Source organism: Tursiops truncatus, chromosome 12, assembly GCF_011762595.2.
Source record: "Tursiops truncatus isolate mTurTru1 chromosome 12, mTurTru1.mat.Y, whole genome shotgun sequence".
In the NCBI taxonomy this organism is placed as follows: Eukaryota; Metazoa; Chordata; class Mammalia; order Artiodactyla; family Delphinidae; genus Tursiops; species Tursiops truncatus.
In genome coordinates, this window is record NC_047045.1 from 37576780 (window position 1) to 37601159 (window position 24380).

Here is a 24380-nt window from a genome sequence, read left to right on the forward strand (position 1 = left end):
GTTAAGGTTTAAGAAGATGACCCATTCGGGACCTTAGTTGGTTGTTAATTCCTGTTAATATAAGCCTTTTAAGTTCAATGAATGTGAAAGTGAGATATCTCTGGAGGTTCAGTGTTTACATAAATAATAGAAGACTGCATGGCTTGACGAACTAATTCTATTCTTTATTCAGAATATGCACCAGCATTCCTGGGTGGGTCATTCTTAAAACACAAATGAATTTGAAAACGGAGCAAACACTAGTACGTACAGTATACACAGTAGCTTTGACGTGTCTGAGTTCAAGAGAATTCACAGAACCTTTTATGGAACTTGGTGCATTATGGGCCTAAAGCTTTACAAAAAAAAATCTCTAATACGAGTATCTTGGTTCCCCTTTATAATGTTAGGTAGTTTTGTGATATCTTTGCCACCAGGTCGAAAAGTAATTTTCAATTATTGAAATGAAGAAAGATCAGTGTTTTTACTGGAAGACTATTTGATAAATGAAAGGACACGTTAGAAGGATCAAGCTCAACAGCAGACTGTGACCACTTGCTGTTAAGTTTATTGATTTCTCAAATATTTATTGAGTACCTTCTTTCTGTGCATGGTAGTGTGCTAGGCACAATGGGAAAAATGCCACAACTGTGATTCAGTATATATTGCCTTTGAAAAGTTTATGACACATTCTGGCACCCAAGATGCTGACAAATCAGGTAACTGTAAGAGGTGATAATCTGATTAAACTGCCAAATGGATGTTACCATCCCCAAGGCTGGGGATGTGCACAGGAGGAAGAAATCACTGTTGGTGTTTTGGAGGAAATGGGATTGTGCCTTGATGGTGGGTGTGATCTGTATAGGTAGACAGGACGGGGAGGGCACCCTGGAAAACTCTTAAGACCATCCCCCTTCCCACATTCATCCTCCTGCGTCTCTCAGCACATGTGAAAAGTGAGTATCTAAACTTTTTCCAGCATTCACACATTTATTAAAAGAGCTGAGATTTTCACAGTGTTATCATTCTTTTTATATATATATAAATTTATTTCTGGCTGCATTGGGTCTTCGTTGCTGTGTGTGGGCTCTCTCCAGTTGTGGAGAGCGGGGGCCTCCCACTGCAGTGGCCTCATTCGTTGCAGAGCACGGGCTCCAGGCACGCGGGCTTCAGTATCTGTGCACGTGGGCTCAGCAGTTGTGGCGCATGGGCCCAGTTGCTCCGTGGCATGTGGGATCCTCCCGGACCAGGGCTCGAACCCCTGTCCCCTGCATTGGCAGGCGGATTCTCAACCACTGCGCCACCAGGGAGGTCCACAGCATTATCATTCTTAAACTGAATGGATTCATTCTATTTGAATTCTTGGATAAGTAAGCTTAAGAGTAGGCAGTCTGCTTGGTAAACATAGGGGAGGAAATCCTGCTTAATGAATAACTTGAGCTACCTCACCAGCTGCCAACCTGGAGAACTTTGATAGAGTCAGCAATTTATTCTGTAACAGCAGCATCGGAGAAATAACCTGAGTGAATGATGCCCATTATTTGTAGAAGGCCAGTGTGACTGAACATTCAGACCTCCTAAGTGTGAGCCTTAGAGAAACTATGCTGTGTACCTGGTTAAGGGTGCTTCCCCGGTCTTCCAGTCAGAATACACCAGTGGAAAAACCAGAAATGTTACACCCTTAAAGGATAGGGTAAACAAACCAAGCAATCTTGCAGTGAAACTCTTCTTCATGTGCTGTTTCCTGTGACAGAACTAAACCAAATGTCTTTTTCTAAGGAGTGATTATTTCCTACCTAAAACTTTCCTTTGCCAGAGGCTCAGTTTAATTCTGTTTTGCACACGGCCTTGCACTTGGTGAATCGGCAAATTATTGGAATGGAGAATTAATAATTGTTTCTCATCCTTTGACCCATTTATGTTTGACTGATGGATTTTTTTCAGACCCTTTAGTTTTTCCTCATTGTTTTCAACTGGAGATGTTACGCAGATTATTTCTAAAAACAACTTGAATCTAAAATTTTATAGTTAAAACCATTTTATATTCTCCGAAAAATAATCACTGTGAAGCAGCATGTTTCTTGATGCTGCTAGAGAAATTATGTCTTCAGTTCTACCAAGTATTGAATGTTGAGATTCTTAACATGGTATGTTTAGAATAAGGAGAATTTTCTTCTCATACTATAGCCATGGCTTCTTAGACTCCAGAATATTTTCCCTTCTCACATCTTAATGAAGGCATTACAACGCGAATTATAGGAGTCTTCCTTTTAATCAGTTTGAACCAGGTTAATTGTAGTGACTCTCTGTAGCAGAAGTTAATAGTACAGAAAGTTTGGTTGTAAAATGTATTTTGATCTTGGTGTAAATCTTTAACGTGCAGATGTGTGTGTCCTGTCCTTAACGTAGCTTATTGGCTAACCTGGAGCATTTTCCATTTACATCATAAGATCTACTTTGATATTTGACTGTTCCTTGAGCTGATTAGTGAGAATTTTTTAAATGTATATTCCCTGCTATGTGAACATCCCTCATTAACTGATAGCATTTGTAAGTTCTCTTATTTCTAATCATCTCACTGGTTTTAGAATTTAATCTTTAAGGAAGTGCTTGTAAGTTAATTTTGCTTTTAAATTTCAGGTAAGGGCCCACCGTGAGGGAGCTTAGATATCTTAAGGAGCTATTGGGGAAAGCAATGCCAAGGAGAAATTCATGAGAATATATCAAATATAGTATTTAAATAAAAAATTTAAAAATGAACATCTAATTCTTAATGCTGTATTTGGGAAGGACATCTCAAGTCTTCTCAGTCTAATCATTTTCTCCAGAAGAATAAAGTGTCTTCTTCCAAGGTCCTACTGCCTGTTCCTTCAAAAGGCTCCTCAGGCCCAGCCTTCTTGAAGGCCAGTGAGTCCATGCAGGAGACAGTGTGAGATGTTAGTGCTTCCCTACTTTGTGTTCTCATTATCGAGGTGGCCTCTGAGGTATGATTATCTTACAGCTCTCTTGATAATTTACTGACTCCTTGGATCATAAAGCTGGACAGAACCAGAGGCGGTCATTGAGGCGAAGCTAGTCTGATCCTATCTGGGGAAGCAGAATAGTAGAGTTGTTGGGAGCATAGCATCTGAAACCAGAACACCTGGCTTCTGTCACTTACTAGCTGTGTGGCTTCAGGCAAAGTACTTACCTTCTCTAGATGCCAACATCCTAAAAGAGAATGTGGGGCTTCCCTGGTGTTGCAGTGGTTGAGAGTCCGCCTGCCAATGCAGGAGACATGGGTTCGTGCCCTGGTCTGGGAAGATCCCACATGCCGCGGAGCAGCTGGGCCCGTGAGCCATGGCCACTGAGCTTGCGCGTCCGGAGCCTGTGCTCCACAACGGGAGAGGCCACAACAGTGAGAGGCCCGCGTACCGCAGGAAAAAAAAAAAAAAAAAAAAGAATGTGTAAAATTGTACATGAGGCAAGCCATAGAAAGTGCTTGACGATCAGTGAATGTCAGTGGGTGTTATCTCTTACATTTTATAAACCACTAGACTAATGATTTAGACATTTTTGTTTTTAGCTTTAGAGTCTGTTCTTCTTGGAAAGCTTATATAAAAGTGATATATAAAAATAAGTAGGAGTGATTCTGGTTGAAAGGAGGGTGGTTGGCCAACAGTTCCATCCCCCAGTTTCTACTGTCCCCTTTTGCAGCCCTTGAAGAGAACCACAGGATATCTTCAATGATAACATGTATGTGTGTGAACCAGTACACACACACGTTCTAAACCATCTAGTTTTTTGTTTATTTTTACAGGTAGAGAAGGTAGAGTTTAGAGAGTTAAGGTGGCTTGACCAAGTTCACACAGATAATTGGTATAAGAGCCAGGACCAGAGCCAGAGGACATTTTTTTCCTCAGAAAGAAAACAGTGTGTACATTCAAAGACTTAAAATTTCCATTAGGGGGCAATTACACCCAAGAAATGTGAGAAAGAAGGGAGACCCTCTTTGCCCCCAGAATGGTGGCAAAACCAACAACTGAGTAATTGATAAGTAAATTGTGGTACATCTATATGATGGATTTTTATGCAGACATTATGAAGACTTTTCATATTTTTTAGTAACTTGAAAAATGTTAAAAATGTTAAATCTCTCTTTTTTTTTTTTAAGGCAAGATACCAAACTCTATGAACAAACTAATCTCAATTCTATTGAAAATATTTCCCTATGCATACAAAAAAGACGGGAAGTATACTAGAATGTTGACAGGGATAGTGTTTGAGTGGTAAGATTATGAGTGGTTTTTTGTCTTTATATTTTCTAAATGTTCTATAGTGGACACACTTGTATAGTCAGAGAAAATTTTTATGGGGGAAGGATGAAGGGAATAAACTATCCAAAGAGGTAAATAATAGATAAATATTTTTTATAATCTCACTTTTGAGATAATGTAAAAAAAAAGTTATAAAAAAATACACAGTTGATTTTTGGGGAAATCATTTACATATTTAAAGTATGGGAGTACAGGAAGTATTTAAATTGGTTCTAATGTTCTTCAGTCCCAACTCTAGTGCCAAGCACTGTACTTATCTACTAGGTACATGATAAACTTATTAGAAAACTTGTTACCCTCTCACCTCTAGCCTTTCTTAGCTATGTAATTTTTCATCCCTCATACGGAAGCGCAACAGCCATTAAAGGTAACTGATAGTGTATTTAGAATTGTTTAAAAATTGTTTCATCAAAAATGTTACCTATCAGAAAGATATTGGCTTTTCACAGTTTTGTAATAAATCGGTATGTTCACTTTAAAACCCAGGTTAATAACTTTATCTTGCTCCTTTATTCTTGCAGCCCTGCCAAGCCCAAACATGTGGAACTAAATCTTAAAACCCCTAAGAATCTTGGTGGTTTGGGAAATGGGCATAATCCACTTAGCCAGCCAGTTCACAAAGGAAACACTGCCACCAAAATCTCCTTATTTGAAAACAAGCAGGCAAATAGCCCAAGACACACTGACCTTCGAGGTGCGAGGAACACTCCTGCCTCTAATAAAACATTTGTCGGGAGGGCACAGCTGAATTTAGCCAAAAAAGCCGAGGAAATGGAGCGGCCTGAAAAGAAGTTGCCGCCAGATAGTCACCAGAATGGTGCGCTGGGGAAGGAAGCCTCGGCAGAAGCCAGAGTTACTGTTCCTGAAGAGGAGACTCCTGGTTCTCCGCTTAACCAAGGTGATAAGGTAGATGGGCAGACAGATGCTGGCTGCCCTTCTGAACCAGTGGTTGCTGCTCTGATTCCTGTTAAGGACCACGAGCTCTTAGGAGAGGACGACTCAAAGGCTGCCGACCGCAAAAGACTTGAACGTGAAAATATGACTGATACAGCACAAGACAGCCCTGCCGTTCTTGAGGCCAAAGATTCACCTCCAACAGCCATACCGAAGCCGCAGGATGGATTTTCTGACTCCCAGCACCCAGCTGGGTCATCTAATGCGCCTTCTCTTTCACTGGCTGCCCCCGTTCCTGTGGATGATCCCAAAGACACAGGCGCTCAAGCTCCTGTAAGCAGTTTTCTGTGCACTGATCTAAAAGTGTCGGAAAACCATAATGGATGTACTCTGCCTGTGTCTCATCAGAATAATGAGATGATGTCCCCCTCCAGACTGGCAGGAGGAGGAGGGGGAGAAAGAAGCCCTCCTTTGTCCCCAGAGCACAGCCTGGCAGCTATGGGAAATGAGTGTCCATCCAAGGTCCTTGTCCAGGTCAGGTCCTTCATGCTCCCTGTGGAAAACACCAAGGATGTCCGCTCTGGGATCATCTCAGATAGCTCTGAAGTTAGAGAAGCACAGTTGCCAAGCTATCACAATAAGGAACTTGAAGTGGTTTCCGTTGCAAGTCGTACTCCCCAGAAAGAGGAAGTACAGGGCAATAAGAGCACATCACCCAAACACATTCATTGCACAGAGGAACATGTAACAAAATCTGGCCCACAAGTCATGCTGCCCGAATCAGAAAAAACTCTGCCTATTCAGGGCAACGGAAAACCCCTGAAGACTGAATCCAGCACCACCAACTACCCTGGCAACAGAAATCATTTAGAAACCCCTCAAAGACCCAATCAAAATGTTGTAAATGGCCAGGACAGTCCTGCAAGCCTTTTGAATATTTCTGCTGGTAGTGATGATAGTGTATTTGATTCTTCTTCTGATATGGAAAAATTCACTGAGATTATAAAAAAGATGGACAGCGCAGTTTGTGTGCCCCAGAAGAAAAAGAAGGCCAGGATGCCAAACTCCCCTGCCCCTCACTTCGCCATGCCTCCTATTCATGAGGACAATTTAGAAAAGGTGTTTGATCCCAACGTGTTTACCTTTGGTTTGGGTAAGAAAAAGGAAGGCCAGCCAGAAATGTCACTGGCTTTACATTGGATGCAGAATCTTGACACCAAATCCAAACTGAGACCCAAACGTTCATCCACTGAACAGAGTGTCCTTTTCAAGTCCTTGCAAACTCGCACTAATGGGAAAGGCGAGCCTCTGGCGGCTCCAGAAGTAAATGACAAGGAGAACAGGGATGTCACAAACGGTGGAGTCAAGAGATCGAGGCTAGAAAAAAGTGCGCTTTTCTCAAGCATCTTATCTTCTTTACCACAAGACAAAATCTTTTCTCCCTCTGTAACATCAGTCAATACCATGACCACATCTTTCGACACCGCTCACAACAGTTCTCTTTCTCGGCCTTCCGTGTTACAGCCTGTGGCTGAGGGTGCCCCACCCTGTGGTTCAGAGAAAGAACAGCCAAGTCTGCCACCCAGCAACGTAAAGGTCTTCAATTTCAACTCGTCAGATACGTCTCATTCGGGATTGGAAAGTCCGAGCTCCGTGGAAAAGTACCTGCAAAAAGAGGAAACCGGAAAAGATCTGGATTCACGAAGCAACCTACCCGTGCCCAAAACTACATATTCTGAATTTTCAAAACTGCAGAACAGTGGTGATATGGAAAAGGCTAATCATATTGAAAGTGTTCTTAAATCGAACTTGCCGAGCTATGGAAGCAGTGACACAGACTTCCCCGGTCTTTTCAAATCCACCCTGTTTGACCCAAGCATTTCTTTTTCTGAAATGTCATTATCAGATACAACAGTAAGTAGCAACATAGTATTATTTATGTGGGGTAGTTTTAAGTCAGAGGAGAAGGGGACGATGAACAATTCATGTTATTTGTTTAAAAATGGTTATGCTCGTGTCTGATAGTTTTTTATTCATTCATCACATATTTGAAAACCTACTATGTACAAGGGTCTTTAGAGTCCAAGAGAAAAGGTACTTGGATTCTGTTCTCAAGGCATTTGTAGTCCAGCAAGGAAAATAAGCTACAAATATTTTAGGGCACTTGTGAATTTATGTGTTGTGTTGTGAAAGGTGTAGTTAAGGTACCTTGAGAGCTCAGAGACAGGGTGTTTTTTCTTCCCTAGTTCTGTGTAAAAATGCTCAATACTATACCTAGAATTTTGAGCATTTATGAAGCAAGCTTCCTTTATCTGGAAAAGCCTCCACCGAGGAATCTTGTTCCTAACCGTTTCTCTTGTACTTTGAGATTCACTGTTTCTTCCCCTTAGTAGCAATAAATGTTTATCCCACATGGTTGATAAAGTATTTTCTCTTTATCTGGAATTAGTTTTCATTAGGGAAATATTATTTTCCTGCAAAGCTGTTGGGAAGTAAAGAATTTGGTCTACATTAGCACTTTCCTGTAACGGAGTAGAAAGGATGGCAAAATACCATTTTGAGAAACAGTTAAGATTTCTCCATCTTCTTTTATCTGACTGCTGGAAGTTGTTTTCTTTACTCAGTTTTTGATGTGAATTTGTGGCTTTCCGTTACCAAGCTTGATACTCAAGTTGAAAGAGGGAGGCAGATAAGATTTAGAGCTCAGCTCTGCTAAGCCCAGAAACAGGAGTGGGCCTCTGTATTCCTGTTGCCCACCCTGTGAACCAGGCTACCTGGCAAGTGTAGATCAACATCCAACACAGTTTATCCAGGCAGAAAATATCTTGCCCACTTCCTCATTTGTACAGGGCACTGCCCCATGTTTGAATTTGTTGTATTAGCTTTTGCTACAAGCCTATCATGGAATACAATTCTGGAAGCTCTTTCAAAATGTATAGTTGGATTTCCAGCAGAGGCTCAGATCCCTCTGCTCAAAAGTTTTCATATTTTTTACACACACACACACACACACACACACACACACACACACACACACACACACACACACACACACACATAGATATAGATATAAAGTAAAAATTATTGAGGACCCCAAAGAGTTTTTGTTGATATGGGTTATGCCTATTGGCATCTATTACATTAGAAATTAATACTGAGAAAAATTAGAACATACAAATGTACATTCCTGTAGCCATCAGAGCAATGATGTCATCACATGTCATGGACCCTCTGGAAAATTCCGCACTACACCTGTGAGAGAAAGAAAGTGAAAAAGAGAAATAACCTCTTCTTATTATGAAAATGGTTTTGACCTAATGGACTCCCTGCAGAATTATTGGGGACCCTCCAGGGACCCCTGGATTTCACTTTGAGAACCACTGCTGTAAACAGATAAAACTGAATCAGCCTATAGCACTTAGAAATCCTAAGATTTTTGAGTATTTCTCTGAAAATTGACACTGGTCCACTTCCCGTTCATTACAGCATTATTCTGTCTTTTTAATCATTCTTAGATTACCTCTCTTTGACAATGAGTCTGACAACAGAATATACAGTTTCCCTATGGAGTCCCTTGAAAAACCCAATCAAATGGAGTAAAAAGGAGAAACAAAGTACTTTATACTTTCTCTAGGCCTTTTTATGATTTAAAAAAATTTTTTTGTTTTTTGTTTTTTTTACACCTTGGGCTTTGTTGACTATATAACTATTCTCCCTTTAATGTCTTAACTGAATTTCATTTAAATACCAGGCTTTTTCTTTAGCTTGTCTTCTTGAAATGTGCATATATAAATAAGCATATGGCATTTTAATCTGTAATAATGCTCTACTGAGGCCCTTCCTATGGTCTTTCAGGCATATTCCACCCTGGTGTGGTGCAAGAGCGATCAGATCAAAGGCCGTCCTTAGAATAGGCATCCTGTTCAGCAGTGAAAGTAGTCCATGTTTTATAATATTTTTACATGTGTAATTACTATTTTTATTATCTTAGGCATTTCTGGTTTTGCTGGTCAGATGGTCTTGAAAATGATTAGTTTTGGAGCCATATAAAAATATATTTTGTTCATCAAAAAGGAGGGATTAAAGTAACCATGTACAATGTACATTGTGAAATATACCATAAACACTTTATTTAGACTAGTTATGTGATGAAAAAACAGTAATTATAGATTCAGATAAGATATGTATATGAACACATAAAATGGATTCAGCTCATTCTAGATATGTGATTAATCCATTAGAGTTTCTCTGTTTATTTGAAATTATACTGAGATGGTTTGAATTATAATCTCTTAGCTGAGTTCTTGTTCTGTGAACTGATGTAAAACATAGGTCTGACTCTTACGCCCTGAACTTTCCAGATTGGTGGAAGTATCCTAGGCATTTAAATGAAAAGAAATTGAAATGTCAAATACAGTTGGTGGGGGGAAAGCCCTTATTTTAATAGAGTCAAAGAGAGTTTGTTTTGTTTTTTAAATTTTTATTTATTTTTATTTTGGGCTGCCTTGGGTCTTTGTTGCTGTGCGCAGGCTATTCTTCGTTGAGGTTGCCGGGCTTCTCATTGCGGTGGCTTCTCTTGTTGCAGAGCATGGGCTCTAGGCACGCAGGCTTCAGTAGTTGTGGCACTCGGGCTCAGTAGTTGTGGCTCGCGGGCTCTAGAGTGCAGGCTCAGTAGTTGTGGCACACGGGCTTAGTTGCTCCGTGGCACGTGGGATCTTCCCGGACCAGGGCTCGAACCCATGTGCCCTGCACTGACAGGCGGATTCTTAACCACTGTACCACCAGCGAAGTCCCGTCAAAGAGAGTTTTAAGACAACTTTGGCATAGATCAAGGTAGACATGTTTCCAAATTGACAAATATGAGGCAAATACGATCTTAAAGGATCATGAGAGGAGAAAAGAGGACTTTACATAATGTTTAATTATTTGTTGTGTTTTTGTTCATCTGATTACAGACACTTAAAGGAAGTGTCCAGAATAAAATCAATCCCCGACCTGGAAAGGTAAGATTATTTTCTATTCCGAGTCTAGATTTCATTTTGATCTGTTAAAGTGCAGTAAAACGTGCTACCACTCTCACTTTCTTCAGGTGGTGATATACGGTGAACCTGACGTGTCAGAGGAGTGCATTGAAGTGTTCAGTGACATTGAGGATTGCAGCTCTTGGAGCCTCTCTCCCGTGATACTCATAAAAGTTGTTAGAGGATGGTAAGAGTGACACTTTGTGTTTCTGACTTGGAGGGTGTGTGTTTCACATTTTCAATTACCCTTTTGGTCATTAGTACTTATTTTAAATTATGCCCTTAGCAGTGTAAAGGGCAGACAATACTAGTCATAGTGAATACTAAAAGAAATTCATGTGTAAGAAATATGGTTTATAATGTTATTTCTGATGATAGGAATGCTGCATGTTGTTGTTAGAAAAATCAGAAAAGTGCAGCAGTATAAGTTTCTTTTTCCCACATAATGTTGGTTTGGACTCATGAGCACCGGAGTCCATAATATACTTTTGGTTTTTGAATTTTCAATGAGGTTGATAAGAATTGCACTACTCATGTTGATAGGTCATAGTCATGTTGATAGAATTTTTTAAATTCTATAAGAAAAAACATCTTTGCTAACTTTTTTTAATGACAGTTCAGTGAAGGACTAATCTAAATTTTATTTTCTAACTTTTTGACAGCAGATAGTTTTTATTAAGTAAAGAAACCGTGAAACAATTATATTACCAGCTTAAATGCTTCGAGGAAATACACAGGAAATTGAATAAAGAAAAGCAGTTTTTAAAAAGTCACTTACCTGGCATGAATACTTATCTTTAGTGCCTGTTTATAAGCTTGTTTAAAAGAAAGAGTGTAGAGCTCTTTATGGTTTACAGAATTATTAAGCTTTTCTTTAGGTCTCCATGTGATTAAATATGCAGCATCTTTCCTCTTAGGTTTTAGATATTTTAATATATTTTTCTGTATATTCAACATATTCATTAGAAAAATACAATTAGCTTTTGTTCTTAAATTTGAAAACTGAAAGTTATAATTTTGTTTTTAATGAATAGTGATTCTTCAGCTTTTGTTGACTTCTCTTAAGACCAGCACTGTCATATATTGTCATGAGGTTTCTCTTTAGTGTTCGGATGTTGTTGGGAAGAATACTGTAAAAATGCTTTTTGGGTCACGAAAGTTAAAGTATTACATGGTATATCTGAAAGTTGCTAAGACAGTAGATCTTAAAAGTTCTCATCACTAGGAAAAAAATTGTAACTGTGAGGTGGTGGATGTTAACTAAACTTATTATGGTGATCATTTCGTAATATACACAGATATCAAATCATCATGTTGTACCACTTAAACTAATACAATGTTATATGTCAATTAGATCTCAATAAAACTGCAAAAAATGCTTTCCATTAACATTAACATGCATGTAGTAGTCCTTTGTATCAATATATCCGTTGATATGGTTCTAATATATAAGTTAAAATCCCTCAAGAGAAGTGTTTTTTACATACATAAAAAGAAAAAAATTGCAATAAACGTCCATTTATCTGACATATTACTAAGTCTCCACCAACTGGCAATTCTATAAAACTTTAGTAGCTCTATAATGTTCATATTGATAGTCAAAAGTCCTCTAAAATCCTGATAAAATTCTTCAGTTATCAGAGCTTAATTATGCCCACTGAAGTTTTAGTTTTAGGGAGAGTTTATGCTGTTTTAATTGCTAGAGAATTGGCCACTAATATATGGTGTATATATATATAGTGGCTATTGGCCAGAATATTTGCGTATTCAAAATCTCTCTCACCAAGACTGGCTAATAGTTTTGCTATGTTTTATTCTTAGCTGGATTTTTTATGAGAAACCAAATTTTGAAGGACACTCCATCCCCTTAGAAGAGGGAAAATTGGAACTGTCTGGTCTTTGGGATATAGAAGATATTCTGGAAAGAAACGATGACGAGGCAGAGTCGGCCAAGCCTGTGGTGATTGGTTCAATCAGACTTGTGGTCCAGGTAGGTAAAATTCGTAAGGTTTTAATAAAGGCAAACTGGATTTCATCCATTCTTTCAGCAAATATTTATCGAATGCTGGGTATAATTCTTTTGAGAGAGAGTTTCATTTTATGATAAAAGTGGGACAAATATTTGGTGTTTTATGGATGTATTTTCTGTATTTTAAACATTTGTACATGTTAAATGAATTAGAACTAAGAAACATTCTAATTGGTTAGTCATCTTTTTCACAATAAATCCTGAAGGTAAATTTCTCATTCCGGCCCCCCATTCCCATCTGCAAATGTATTTTACTTAATAACCTAGTTTTGATGAGTTCTGTACGTACAGATTTTTGTTTTTTTAAAAATAAATTTATGTATGTATTTTTGGCTACGTTGGGTCTTCGTTGCTGCGTGCAGACTTTCTCTAGTTGCAGAGAGCGGGGGCTACTCTTTGTTGCGGTGAACGGGCTTCTCATTGCGGTGGCTTCTCGTGTTGCACGTGTTGCGGAGCACGGGCTCTAGGTGCGCGGGCTTCAGTAGTTGTGGCATGTGCGTACAGTAGTTGTGGCTTGCGGGCTCTAGAGCACAGGGTCAGTAGTTGTGGTGCACGGGCTTAGTTGTTCCGTGCATGTGGGATCTTCCCGGGTTCCCTGCATTGGCAGGTGGATTCTTAACCTTAACCACTGTGCCACCAGGGAAGTCCTGAACAGATTTTTCTTTCTTTTTTTTTTTTAATTAATTTATTATTTATTTATTTTTGGCTGCGTTCAGTCTTCGTTGCTGTGTGCGGGCTTTCTTTTTTAGTTGAGGCGAGTGGGGGCTACTCTTCATTGTGGTACACAGGCCTCTCGTTGCGGTGGCTTCTCTTGTTGCGGAGCATGGGCCAGATTTTTCTTTTACTTAGTTTTTTGGTTGCTGTGCGAGTTCTTATTACCTTGAGTGGCTTACAGGAGTTATGTTTTGGAAAAATAAATAATCCAAAGATAATTCAGTTGATCAACTCTGGCATTTCATGTGGGTTTTTAGAAAAATAGGTATTTAAGGCCACTTTACGGATTGGGTAAAAATTTCTTGGTCCCTTATTCGTTGTTGAGGAACTTGTATCAGTTCTTCACGGTTCTTGGCATTTGATGATTCTTTACCTTTAAAAATGTAAAAGGTATCTTCCAAGTGAAAAAACTCCATCTGTGTACTAGACATGGGTGTTGGGGTACAATAGGGAAAAAAGCCATGTTCCAAAATGAGAACGAGTAACAGTGACTAACAGCTTTTGGCGGAGGAAAATGTCACCTGTTTCCTGGGTTAACATTTCTGAGTGACTTAGGTGGTAATATTGGTATTCTAAACGATTTATCTCTTACTAGTTTTAAGTACATAATGTGATGAACCTTATGTAAGACACGAGAAACACCATTTTAAAGTGTCATAGTGGGATAATTTACCTGCAGTTTTTATTTATTACTCAAATAGTATTGGTAATGAAACAATATTTTAAACTATCATCCAAAATCCCATCTCTCATGAAGTGTCCTCCCTTCATTTTTCTGAATTCTCTACTCTTTCTTGGCCATATTATAATCTGCTTTTTCTATAGTTGTAATCATAATACAGGTACAGTGTTGTTTTCCTTTAAAACTGTGATTCTCAATCCTTTTTTTCTCTCTCCATACCACTTTCCTGAAGGTTACACTCCCGTTTGTAACATCTCTCAATGATTTGCAACTGGGGGAGGTATTAGGATCTGGTGGGGTGGGGATTTAGGGATCCCGGAAGGTGGGCTAAGGGAAATGAAGCACATTGGTAAAGAGGCCTCCTATTTCCCCTGATAATAGCAGACCTAAGGTGAATTAATGCTTTTCATGTTATTATATGGTTTGGGGTTTAACTGAGCATCATATTCCAATGGTATGATGCGCTATCATTCATTTTACCTTTCTTCTTACTGTGGGACTTAGGGAAAAACTTACCTTAAATAATACTGCATGAACATTTTTGTGCATTTAATAATGTATACATTTTCTGATTTATTTCCTTGGGGTAAGTTTTTCTGAATGGTGTCATGTTAAAGGGAAGGAATACTTTCATGGCTCCTAATATGTGACGAATTGTAACTTTTTACAGATTGTGTTTATGGTTTCTTGACACATAAACATAAGTCACAACGTATATTCAAGGGGGTCACCTTTTCAGTTCACTAGATTTGTTCCTTTTGTTAATGTTTGAAAGAGCTGCCCCTAAACTGACCCAAGTGTTAACCATTTTTTCTGTACCTCAGTTCACCTCGCTCTGCAACACAGAAGAGGTTCAAAAAACATTCGATCAGGGCTCAGGCACTCAGCCAGGAGAGGCCTTTTGTAGAGTGTTTGATGGACGTGCAGTGCATGGAATAGTGACTAAAGTGTAGAGATTTAAATCACCATAAACGTGTGCCTTTGCCTTTTATGACTTAGACCAAGCCGACATCATAGTCAAGGAGAGTTACCACAGGGGGCTTATGGGCACAAAACAGCTGAGGAAGATTCCAAGTGCAACCACTCTATAAACTAGTATCCCTGGACATGGACGGTCACAGGAGAGCAAAGGAACTAAAACTCATGTTACCAAGGAAAGCGAAGCAGTTTTGTTTTTTTGTTTGTTTGTTTGTAAGGATGAGAGAAATAACTATGTTCCAAAACTCTAAAATACATTTCTGGTGCTCTTTGCTTGAATGTAACGCTGAGATATATGACTAAACCAATGTGTCTGCCCCGAAAGATCATATATTATTAGGTCATGGGTGAAAACAGGAAAGGGATAAAGTGGCAGGTGATCTGTGCAACCTATTGTATATTTAAAGCTTCTTTTAACTATTTGAAAAGAAGAATAATGAGCTTACTGTAGAGTTTAATACATGGTGTACTATTATACATGTATACGTGTATTCATTTTTCTTTTTTTTTTTTTTAGGATTACAGAGTTAGTCAAATTGACTTATTTACTGAACCAGAAGGGTTAGGACTTCTAAATTCCTACTTTGATGATATTGAAGAAATGCAGGGGTTTGGTATGATGCAGAAGACTTGTTCCATTAAAGTACATTGGGGCACGTGAGTATTTTATTTCCAATACAATTCTAATGAAGCCCTTTTTTGAGTGTAAAAGGAGGACTTAAGATACTCTGTCTCTGATTTGTTGTCCTGTCAAGTAATTATTGACTACAAGGTTTTATTATTTTTTTGATAAGGCACATAAAAATCTGATATTTTTGGTTACTGTGTTACCTATGTTCTTATGATTCAGCTCTCTTATAAACAATGATGATTTCTTGGAGGAAGTGCAGGGAGAAAACTGCATTTTTTTAAAAAATTTATTTATTTATTTTTGGCTGTGTTGGGTCTTCGTTGCTGCACACGGGCTTTCTCTAGCTGCCGCGAGTAGGGGCTACTCTTTGTTGTGGTGTGCAGGCTTCTCATTGTGGTGGCTTCTCTTGTTACGGAGCACGGGCTCTAGGCGCGCAGGCTTCAGTAGTTGTGGCTCATGGGCTCTAGAGCGCAGGCTCAGTAGTTGTGGCGCACAGGCTTTGTTGCTCTGCGGCATGTGGGATCTTCCTGGACCAGGGCTCGAACCCATGTCCCCTGCATTGGCAGGTGGATTCTTAACCACTGCACCACCAGGGAAGTCCAAAAACTGCATTTTTAATGTGGGAATTTCCTTTTTGCAAAGGAACCTGATTCATTCAAAGCTGAGTTGCAGATTATACCTTCAGGGTAATTCAAAGGGGGTAATTAAAACATGTGTGCCCCTGATATTTCAGGTGGGATGGAGGCCAACATGCATGCTACTTCCTTTAACATTTTCACACAATGCTTTCCAAAGCCCCTAGAATGTTGGTTTCAAAAATCACAGGAAATTGCAAGGGTATTTTGAAGGAAATGGGAATATCTCAGAGGAGAAATAAGGCTAGAAAGTTCAGGCTGCAGAACTGAAGCTTGTGGCTTCTGCAGTGGAGCGCACAGCCCAGGGCATGTGACAGACATCCACTGAGATGCAGGAAAAAACACTAAAGCTTCTTTATATATTATTTAAAATCTTCTTTTCAAATTTTGTCTTTGTGTATATTTTCTAATCAATTCATAATATATTCAGTGGTTATATATATAAGTTATATATTCAGAGACTGCTCAAGAGATTTTATTAATGGAATATGCATAAGATAATACATATGTAATGAGTCCGAAGGTAAATACTACAAGAAACATAAATTATGGAGAGGGACAGTGGAAGTGCTACATTAGAGAGTGGTCGGGAAGGTCCCTGGTGACCTTTAAGCAGAGACCTGAGGAAATGAGGCAGTCAGCTGAGGGACATCTGAGGGAGGCGGAGCAGGGGAGTGTCCTAGGCAGGAAGCCCAGCATTTGCAAAGCCCTCCAGGGGATGTTTGGGCAACAGGTGGGAGGTCTGGCTGCAGTAGAGTGAGCTAGGAGGACCAGTGATGGGAGAGAGGCCTCCTGTCATGTCAGACCTTGAAGGACTTGGGAGGGATTTTAGATGGCTCCAAGTGACGTGAGAACTCATTGGAGGATTTTGATCTAACTTGTGTTCTAGGAGGATCACTCTAGCTGCTGTGTAAAAGTAGATTGTAAAGAGGTAAGAATGGAAGCAAAGAAACCAGTGAGGAGGTCACTGCAGTTACATAGGCAAGAGGTTTTGGTGACTTGGCATGATAGTAGTGGTGAAAAATGGTCAGATTCTGGATACATTTTGAAGACAGAACCAACATGTGCTGACAGATTTTATGTGGGGTGTGAGGGGCTGAGAAATGTCCAGGGTTTGGGTCCCCAGCATTTACCAGAATGGAGAAAACTAGGAGGGGGAATGAAATCCAGGAGTTGAGTTTGTGAGGTTAAGTTGGAGATGTCAACTGCACATTCAAGTAAGAGGTCAGGAAGGTGACTGGATGCATGACACTGGAATTCGGGATTGGGGTGAGGCTGGAGATAAAATCAGGAGTCATCAGCACGGAGAATGTATCCAAACCGGGTGCTAGATAAGATCTCATCGGGGAGTGAGTGTAAAGAGCAGAAAAGGCATCTGAGCTTCCGGCACTTTTGTGTTTAGTGATTGGTAAGAAAAGGAGGAATCTAAACAAAAAAAGTGTCTTCATCTCTTGCTGCCTTTTATTTTTTTCACATCAAAGAGATCTCTACATCTTTTTTCTCAAAGCATTTAATGTTGAGAAATATCACTTTCCTTAGAAGAATGAAATAGGCGTCTGCCATAATATTTTAATCTCCATGTCTGGAAGGTTTCATGACTCAGGCTTGGGCTATGTGGAAGCATAATGAGCTACACTTAAATAAAGTTTCTTACCTTGACAGTAAGTTGAACCTAGTTTTATAGGTGGTAGTTACAAACCAGTAATGTTTTACAAGTTTTGATGGGCTTGCGTGGCAGTAGACTTTTTTTTTTTTCCTGGTTCTTCATTTCCGTTAGGATAATAGGAAGCTGCCTTGGATGTCAGCTCAAAGTTTGGGGTCATTGAACTTGGTCATCTTGGGACCAGGTCAGTAGTACTTTTACAGATCTCCAAGGAGAATCTCAATGGGTTGGAAGAATTCAGCTGATAACAGGTACCCGAGCTCATGTTGCTTCTGTTGGTGCAGCAGTCCCCTGAACTGGTGTAAGAGAAGATTTTGCTGGGGGTGGTGTAGGGGGCGTGGTACTTGTTTAGATTCCATTAGGAGATTTATTTCAGGGCCTATTCATTCTGGATTAGGTTTTGCTACACATACACAAATTAAGAGTATTACTTGTCGGTTTCTTATTTGGGAAAGTGAGACATTTCTAACTCACATTTCCTTTCAGATTCTGTTGCCTGTGATTTGTTTTTAAACCTTTGTTTAAAGCAGCTGGCTAATCCTGGTACCCATCCTTGTAGAGGTGAGGGCGCATCTTGTTTTGAGTGTAGTTCTAATAAACAAAGCTAAAGGATTTTAGAACTTCAAAGGGAGCATTATGAGCATCTGTTCCAACACCATCATTTAACCAAGGGAGACAGGTTTTGGTCACTTTCTCAAGTTGGATTAGTTGTTAGGATTAGTCGTCAGCAGAACAGGTACTGGAATGCAGGTGTTCTGAAGTCAAGGGACATTTTTTAATAGCCACATATTCTTTTGATCAGTGCTGTTATGAAATATTTGATATATAAGAATATGTGTATATGTGAATTACGAAGTCTAGTAGTCAAGCCCCCACGTGCCCATCACCCGACTGAGAACCTCACCGTTACCAATGCTGCCGCAGGACCTGGCATAGCCCGCCTGCTCCCATCCCCCTGACTCCTCTACGTGTGTGACCCCTCTCTGAAACTTTGTGGTTTTCTCATTCCCTTATTTTATAGTTTCATCCTATGGTATCTGTCCCTGCACTGTTTTAGTTGTGCTTGCTTTTGAACGTCATAAAAATGTTATCAAACGTCCGTGTGGCTTGTTCCTTTTTCTTTACGTTGTTTCTAAGATTACCCATATTGATGAGTATATCTGTACTTACTCTTTTTGTTTGTTTTAAATTTATTTTTTGGCTACATTGGGTCTTTTTTTTTTTTTTAAGTAGGACTCTATTCACAGGAGTCTTAGCCTCTAGAAATGTTTTGCATTGAAAGAAAGCTATAAAGAATTGATCTTTTCTTTAGATCAATTCTTTAGAATTGTTTAAAAGTTTTATGTTATATAACCACATGTAAAAATTATGACTAATGAATTCAATCAAACTCCAAATACTAATCCTCTGAAAGTAGCTTTTAGGTTAAGATATTAAGTGTGGCTCAATGTTGTACCTTCAGTTGACTTGTCATCTATTGAAAGAAGGCCCACTTGGATGGGAGCCCCATCTTCCTCTCTGCCTTGACTCAGGTGGGCCTGTGCTCGTACATATCCCTACTTGTAGGCATGACCTGTTCTTAGATTTCAACTCTCTGGTGGGTTCAAGAAATTCTGTAATCTTCTACTTTATCCAGCTTTTTCTTCTTGTTAGGATAACACTCTTCACAGCTTTCTCCATCTTAAGTGGAAACTAGCAGTCCCATTGTGATGATTTTTTTTAATTAATTATTTTATACAGCAGGTTCTTCTTAGTCATCCATGCTACACATATCAGTGTATATATGTCCATCCCAATCTCCCAATTCATCCCACCACCATCCCCCGCCACTTCCCCCTCTTGGTGTCCATACGTTTGTTCTCTACATCTGTGTCTCTATTTCTGCCCTGCAAACCAGTTCATCTGTACCATTTTTCTAGGTTCCACGTATATGTGTTAATATATGATATTTGTTTTTCTCTTTCTGCCTTACTTCACTCTGTATGACAGTCTCATCCATCCACATATACACAAATGACCCAATTTTGTTCCTTTTTATGGCTGAGTAATACTCCATTGCATGTATGTACCACATCTTTATCCATTCGTCTGTTGATGAGCATTTAGGTTGCTTCCATGTCCTGGCTATTGTAAATAGTGCTGCAGTGAACATTGGGGTGCATGTGTCTTTTTGAATTATGGTTTTCTCTGGGTATATGCCCAGTAGTGGGATTGCTGGGTCATATGGTAATTCTATTTTTAGTTTTTCAAGGAACCTCCATACTCTTCTCCACAGTGGCTGTATCAATTTACATTCCCACCAACAGTGCAAGAGGGTTCCCTTTCCTCCACACCCTCTCAAGCATTTGTTGTTTGTAGATTTTCTGATGATGCCCATTCTAACTGGTGTGAAGTGATACTTCATTGTAGTTTTGATTTGCATTTCTCTAATGATTAGTGACGTTGAACAGCTTTTCATGTGCTTCTTGGCCATCTATATGTCTTCTTTGGAGAAATGTCTATTTAGTCTTCTGCCCATTTTTGGATTGGGTTGTTTGTTTTTTTTAATATTGAGCTGCATGAGCTGTTTATATATTTTGGAGATTAATCCTTTGTCCGTTGATTCGTTTGCAAATATTTTCTCCCATTCTGAGGGTTGTCTTTTCGTCTTGTTTATGGTTTCCTTTGCTGTGCAAAAGCTTTTAAGTTTCATTAGGTCTCATTTGTTTATTTTTGTTTTTATTTCCATTACTCTAGGAGGTGGATCAAAAAAAGATCTTGCTGTGATTTATGTCAAAGAGTGTTCTTCCTATGTTTTCCTCTAAGAGTTTTATAGTGTCCAGTCATACATTTAGGTCTCTACTCCATTTTGAATTTATTTTTGTGTATGGTGTTAGGGAGTGTTCTAACTTTACTCTTTTACATGTAGCTGTCCAGTTTTCCCAGCACCACTTATTGAAGAGACTGTCCTTTCTCCATTGTATATCCTTGCCTCCTTTGTCATAGTTTAGTTGACCATACCTGCGTGGGTTTATCTCAGGGCTTCCTATCTTGTTCCATTCATCTATATTTCTGTTTCTGTGCCAGTACCATATTGTCTTGATTACTGTAGCTTTGTAGTATAGTCTGATTCTTCCAGCTCCATTTTTTTCCCTGAAGACTGCTTTGGCTATTCGGGGTCTTTTGTGTCGCCATACAAATTTTAAGATGTTTTGTTCTCGTTCTGTAAAAAATGCCATTGGTAATGGCATCGAATCTGTAGATTGTTTTGGGTAGTATAGTCATTTTCACAGTATTGATTCTTTCAATCGAAGAACATGGTATATCTCTCCATCTGTTGGTATCATCTTTAATTCCTTTCATCAGTGTCTTATAGTTTTCTGCATACAGGTCTTTTGTCTCCTTAGGTAGGTTTATTCCTAGGTATTTTATTCTTTTTGTTGCTGTGGTAAATGGGAGTGTTTCCTTAATTTCTCATTCAGATTTTCCATTATTACTGTATAGGAATGCAAGAGGTTTCTGTGCATTAATTTTGTATCCTGCAACTTTACCAAATTCATTGATCAGCTCTAGTAGTTTTCTGGTGGCATCTTTAGGATTCTCTATGTATAGTATCATGTCATCTGCAAACAGTGACAGTTTTACTACTTCTTTTCCAATTTGTATTCCTTTTATTTCTTTCTCTTCTCTGATTGCCGTGGCTAGGACTTCCAAAACTATGTTGAATAATAGTGGTGAGAGTGGACATCCTTGTCTTGTTCCTGATCTTAGAGGAAATGCTTTCAGTTTTTCACCATTGAGAATGATGTTTGCTGTGGGTTTGTCGTATATGGCCTTTACTTTGTTGAGGTAGGTTCCCTCTCTGACCACTTTCTGAAGAGTTTTTATCATAAATTGGTGTTGAATTTTGTCAGAAGCTTCTGCATCTATTGAGATGATCATATGGTTTTTATTCTTCAGTTTGTTAATATGGTGTATCACATTGATTGATTTGTGTATATTGAAGAATCCTTGCATCCCTGGGATAAATCCCACTTGATCATGGTGTATGATCCTTGGATTCTGTTTGCTAGTATTTTGTTGAGGATTTTTGCATCTATATTCATCAGTGATATTGGTCTGTAATTTCCTTTTTTTGTAGTATCTTTGTCTGGTTTTGGTATCAGGGTGATGGTGGCCTCATAGAATGAGTTTGGGAGTGTTCCTTCCTCTGCAATTTTTTGTAAGAGTTTGAAAAGGATGGGTGTTAGCTCTTCTCTAAATGTTTGATAGAATTCACCTGTGAAGCCATCTGGTCCTGCACTTTGGTTTGTTGGAAGATTTTTAATCACTGTTTCAATTTCATTACTTGTGATTGGTCTGTTCATATTTTCTATTTCTTCCTGGTTCATTCTTGGAAGGTTATGCCTGTCTAAGAATTTGTCCATTTCTTTCAGGTTGTCCATTTTATTGGCATAGAGTTGCTTGTAGTAGTCTCTTTTGATGCTTTGTATTTCTGTGGTGTCTGTTGTAACTTCTCCTTTTTCATTTCTAATTTTATTGATTTGAGTCCTCTCCCTCTTTTTGTTGATGAGTCTGGCTAATGGTTTATCAATTTTGTTTATCTTCTCAAAGAACCAGCTTTTAGTCTTATTGATCTTTGCTATTTTTTTCTTTGTTTCTATTTCATTTATTTCTGCTCTGATCTTTATGATTTCTTTCCTTCTGCTAACTTTGGGTTTTGTTTGTTCTTCTTTCTCTAGTTCCTAAGGTTAGGTTGTTTATTTGAGATTTTTCTTGTTTCTTGAGGTATGCTTGTATAGCTATAAACTTCCCTCTTAGAACTGCTTTTGCTGCATCCCATGTTGTGTTTTCATTGTCATTTGTCTCTAGGTATTTTTTGATTTCCTCTTTGATTTCTTCAGTGATCTCTTGGTTATTTAGTAACGTATTGTTTAGCCTCCATGTTTTTGTGTTTTTTACTTTTTTTTCCCTATAATTCATTTCTAATCTCATAGCATTGTGGTCAGAAAAGATGCTTGATATGATTTCAATTTTCTTAAATTTACTGAGGCTTGATTTGTGACCCAAGATGTGATCTATCCTGGAGAATGTTCCATGCACACTTGAGAAGAAAGTGTAATCTGCTGTTTTGGGATGGAATGTCCTATAAATATCAATTAAATCTATCTGGTCTATTGTGTCATTTAAAGCTTCTGTTTCTTTATTTATTTTCATTTTGGATGATCTGTCCATTGGTGTAAGTGAGGTGTTAAAGTCCACACTATTATTGTGTTACTGTCGATTTCCTCTTTTATAGCTGTTAGCAGTTGCCTTTTGTATTGAGGTGCTGCTATGTTGGGTGCATATATATTTATAATTGTTATATCTTCTTCTTGGATTGATCCCTTGATCATTATGTAGTGTCCTTCTTTGTCTCTTGTAACATTCTTTATTTTAAAGTCATTTTATCTGATTTGAGTATTGCTACTCCAGCTTTCTTTTGATTTTCATTTGCATGGAATATCTTTTTCCATCCCCTCACTTTCAGTCTGTATGTGTCCCTAGGTTTGAAGTGGGTCTCTTATAGACAGCATATATATGGGTCTTATTTTTGTATCCATTCAGCAAGCTTGTGTCTTTTGGTTGGAGCATTTAATCCATTCATGTTTAAGGTAATTATCGATATGTATGTTCCTGTGACCATTTTCTTAATTGTTTTGGGTTTGTTTTTGTAGGTACTTTTCTTCTCTTGTGTTTCCCACTTGGAGAAGTTCCTTTAGCATTTGTTGTAGAGCTGGTTTGGTGGTGCTGAATTCTCTTAGCTTTTGCCTTGTCTGTAAAGCTTTTGATTTCTCCATCTAATCTGAATGAGATCCTTGCCGGCTAGAGTAATCTTGGTTGTAGGTTCTTCCCTTTCATCACTTTACGTATATAATGCCACTCCCTTCTGGCTTGTAGAGTTTCTGCTGAGAAATCAGCTGTTAACCTTATGGGAGTTCCCTTGTATGTTATTTGTCGTTTTTTCCTTGCTGCTTTCAATAATTTTTCTTTGTCTTTAAGTTTTGCCAATTTGATTACTGTGTGTCTCGGTGTGTTTCTCCTTGGGTTTATCCTGTATGGGACTTGCTGCGCTTCCTGGACCTGGGTGGCTATTTCCTTTCCCATGTTAGGGAAGTTTTCGACTATAATCTCTGCAAATATTTTCTCTGGTCTTTCCTCTTTCTCTTCTCCTTCTGGGACCCCTATAATGCGAATGTTGTTGCGTGTAATGTTGTCCCAGAGGTCTCTTAGGTTGTCTTCATTTCTTTTCATTCTTTTTTCTTTATTCTGTTCCGCAACAGAATTCCACCATTCTGTCTTCCAGGTCAGTTATCTGTTCTTCTTCCTCAGTTTCTGCTATTGACTCCTTGTAGTGTATTTTTCATTTCAGTTATTGTATTATTCATCTCTGTTTGTTCATTCTTCTAGATCTTTGTTAAACATTTCTTGCATCTTCTGGATCTTTGCCTCCCTTCTTTTTCTGAGGTCTTGGATCATCTTCACTATCATTATTCTGAATTCTTTTTCTGGAAGGTTGCATATCTCCACTTCATTTAGTTGTTTTTCTGGGGTTTTATCTTGTTCCTTCATCTGGTACATAGCCCTCTGCCTTTTCATCTTGTCTGTCTTTCTGTGAATGTGGTTTTTGTTCCACAGGCTGCAGTATTGTAGTTCTTCTTGCTTCTGCTGTCTGCCCTCTGGTGGATGAGGCTATCTAAGAGGCTTGTGCAGGTTTCCTGATGGGAGGGACCAGTGGTGGGTAGAGCTGGCTGTTGCTCTGGTGGGCAGAGCTCAGTAAAACTTTAATCCACTTATTTGCTGATAGGTGGGGCTTGGT

At 38.9% G+C, this 24380-nt stretch overlaps 1 protein-coding gene across 2 annotated transcripts in view; it reads left to right on the forward strand.

Annotated features, from left to right (window-relative positions):
• Nucleotides 1-24380, forward strand: part of CRYBG1 (crystallin beta-gamma domain containing 1) — a 206664-nt gene that overhangs the window by 148124 nt on the left and 34160 nt on the right. For both annotated transcript variants that reach the window (XM_019929506.3, XM_019929507.3), the window contains 5 exons: nt 4817-7103; nt 10145-10192; nt 10279-10397; nt 12032-12200; nt 15131-15270. In XM_019929506.3, the coding sequence (XP_019785065.2) occupies nt 4817-7103; nt 10145-10192; nt 10279-10397; nt 12032-12200; nt 15131-15270 (2763 nt within the window). The remainder of the gene's footprint in view (nt 1-4816; nt 7104-10144; nt 10193-10278; nt 10398-12031; nt 12201-15130; nt 15271-24380) is intronic.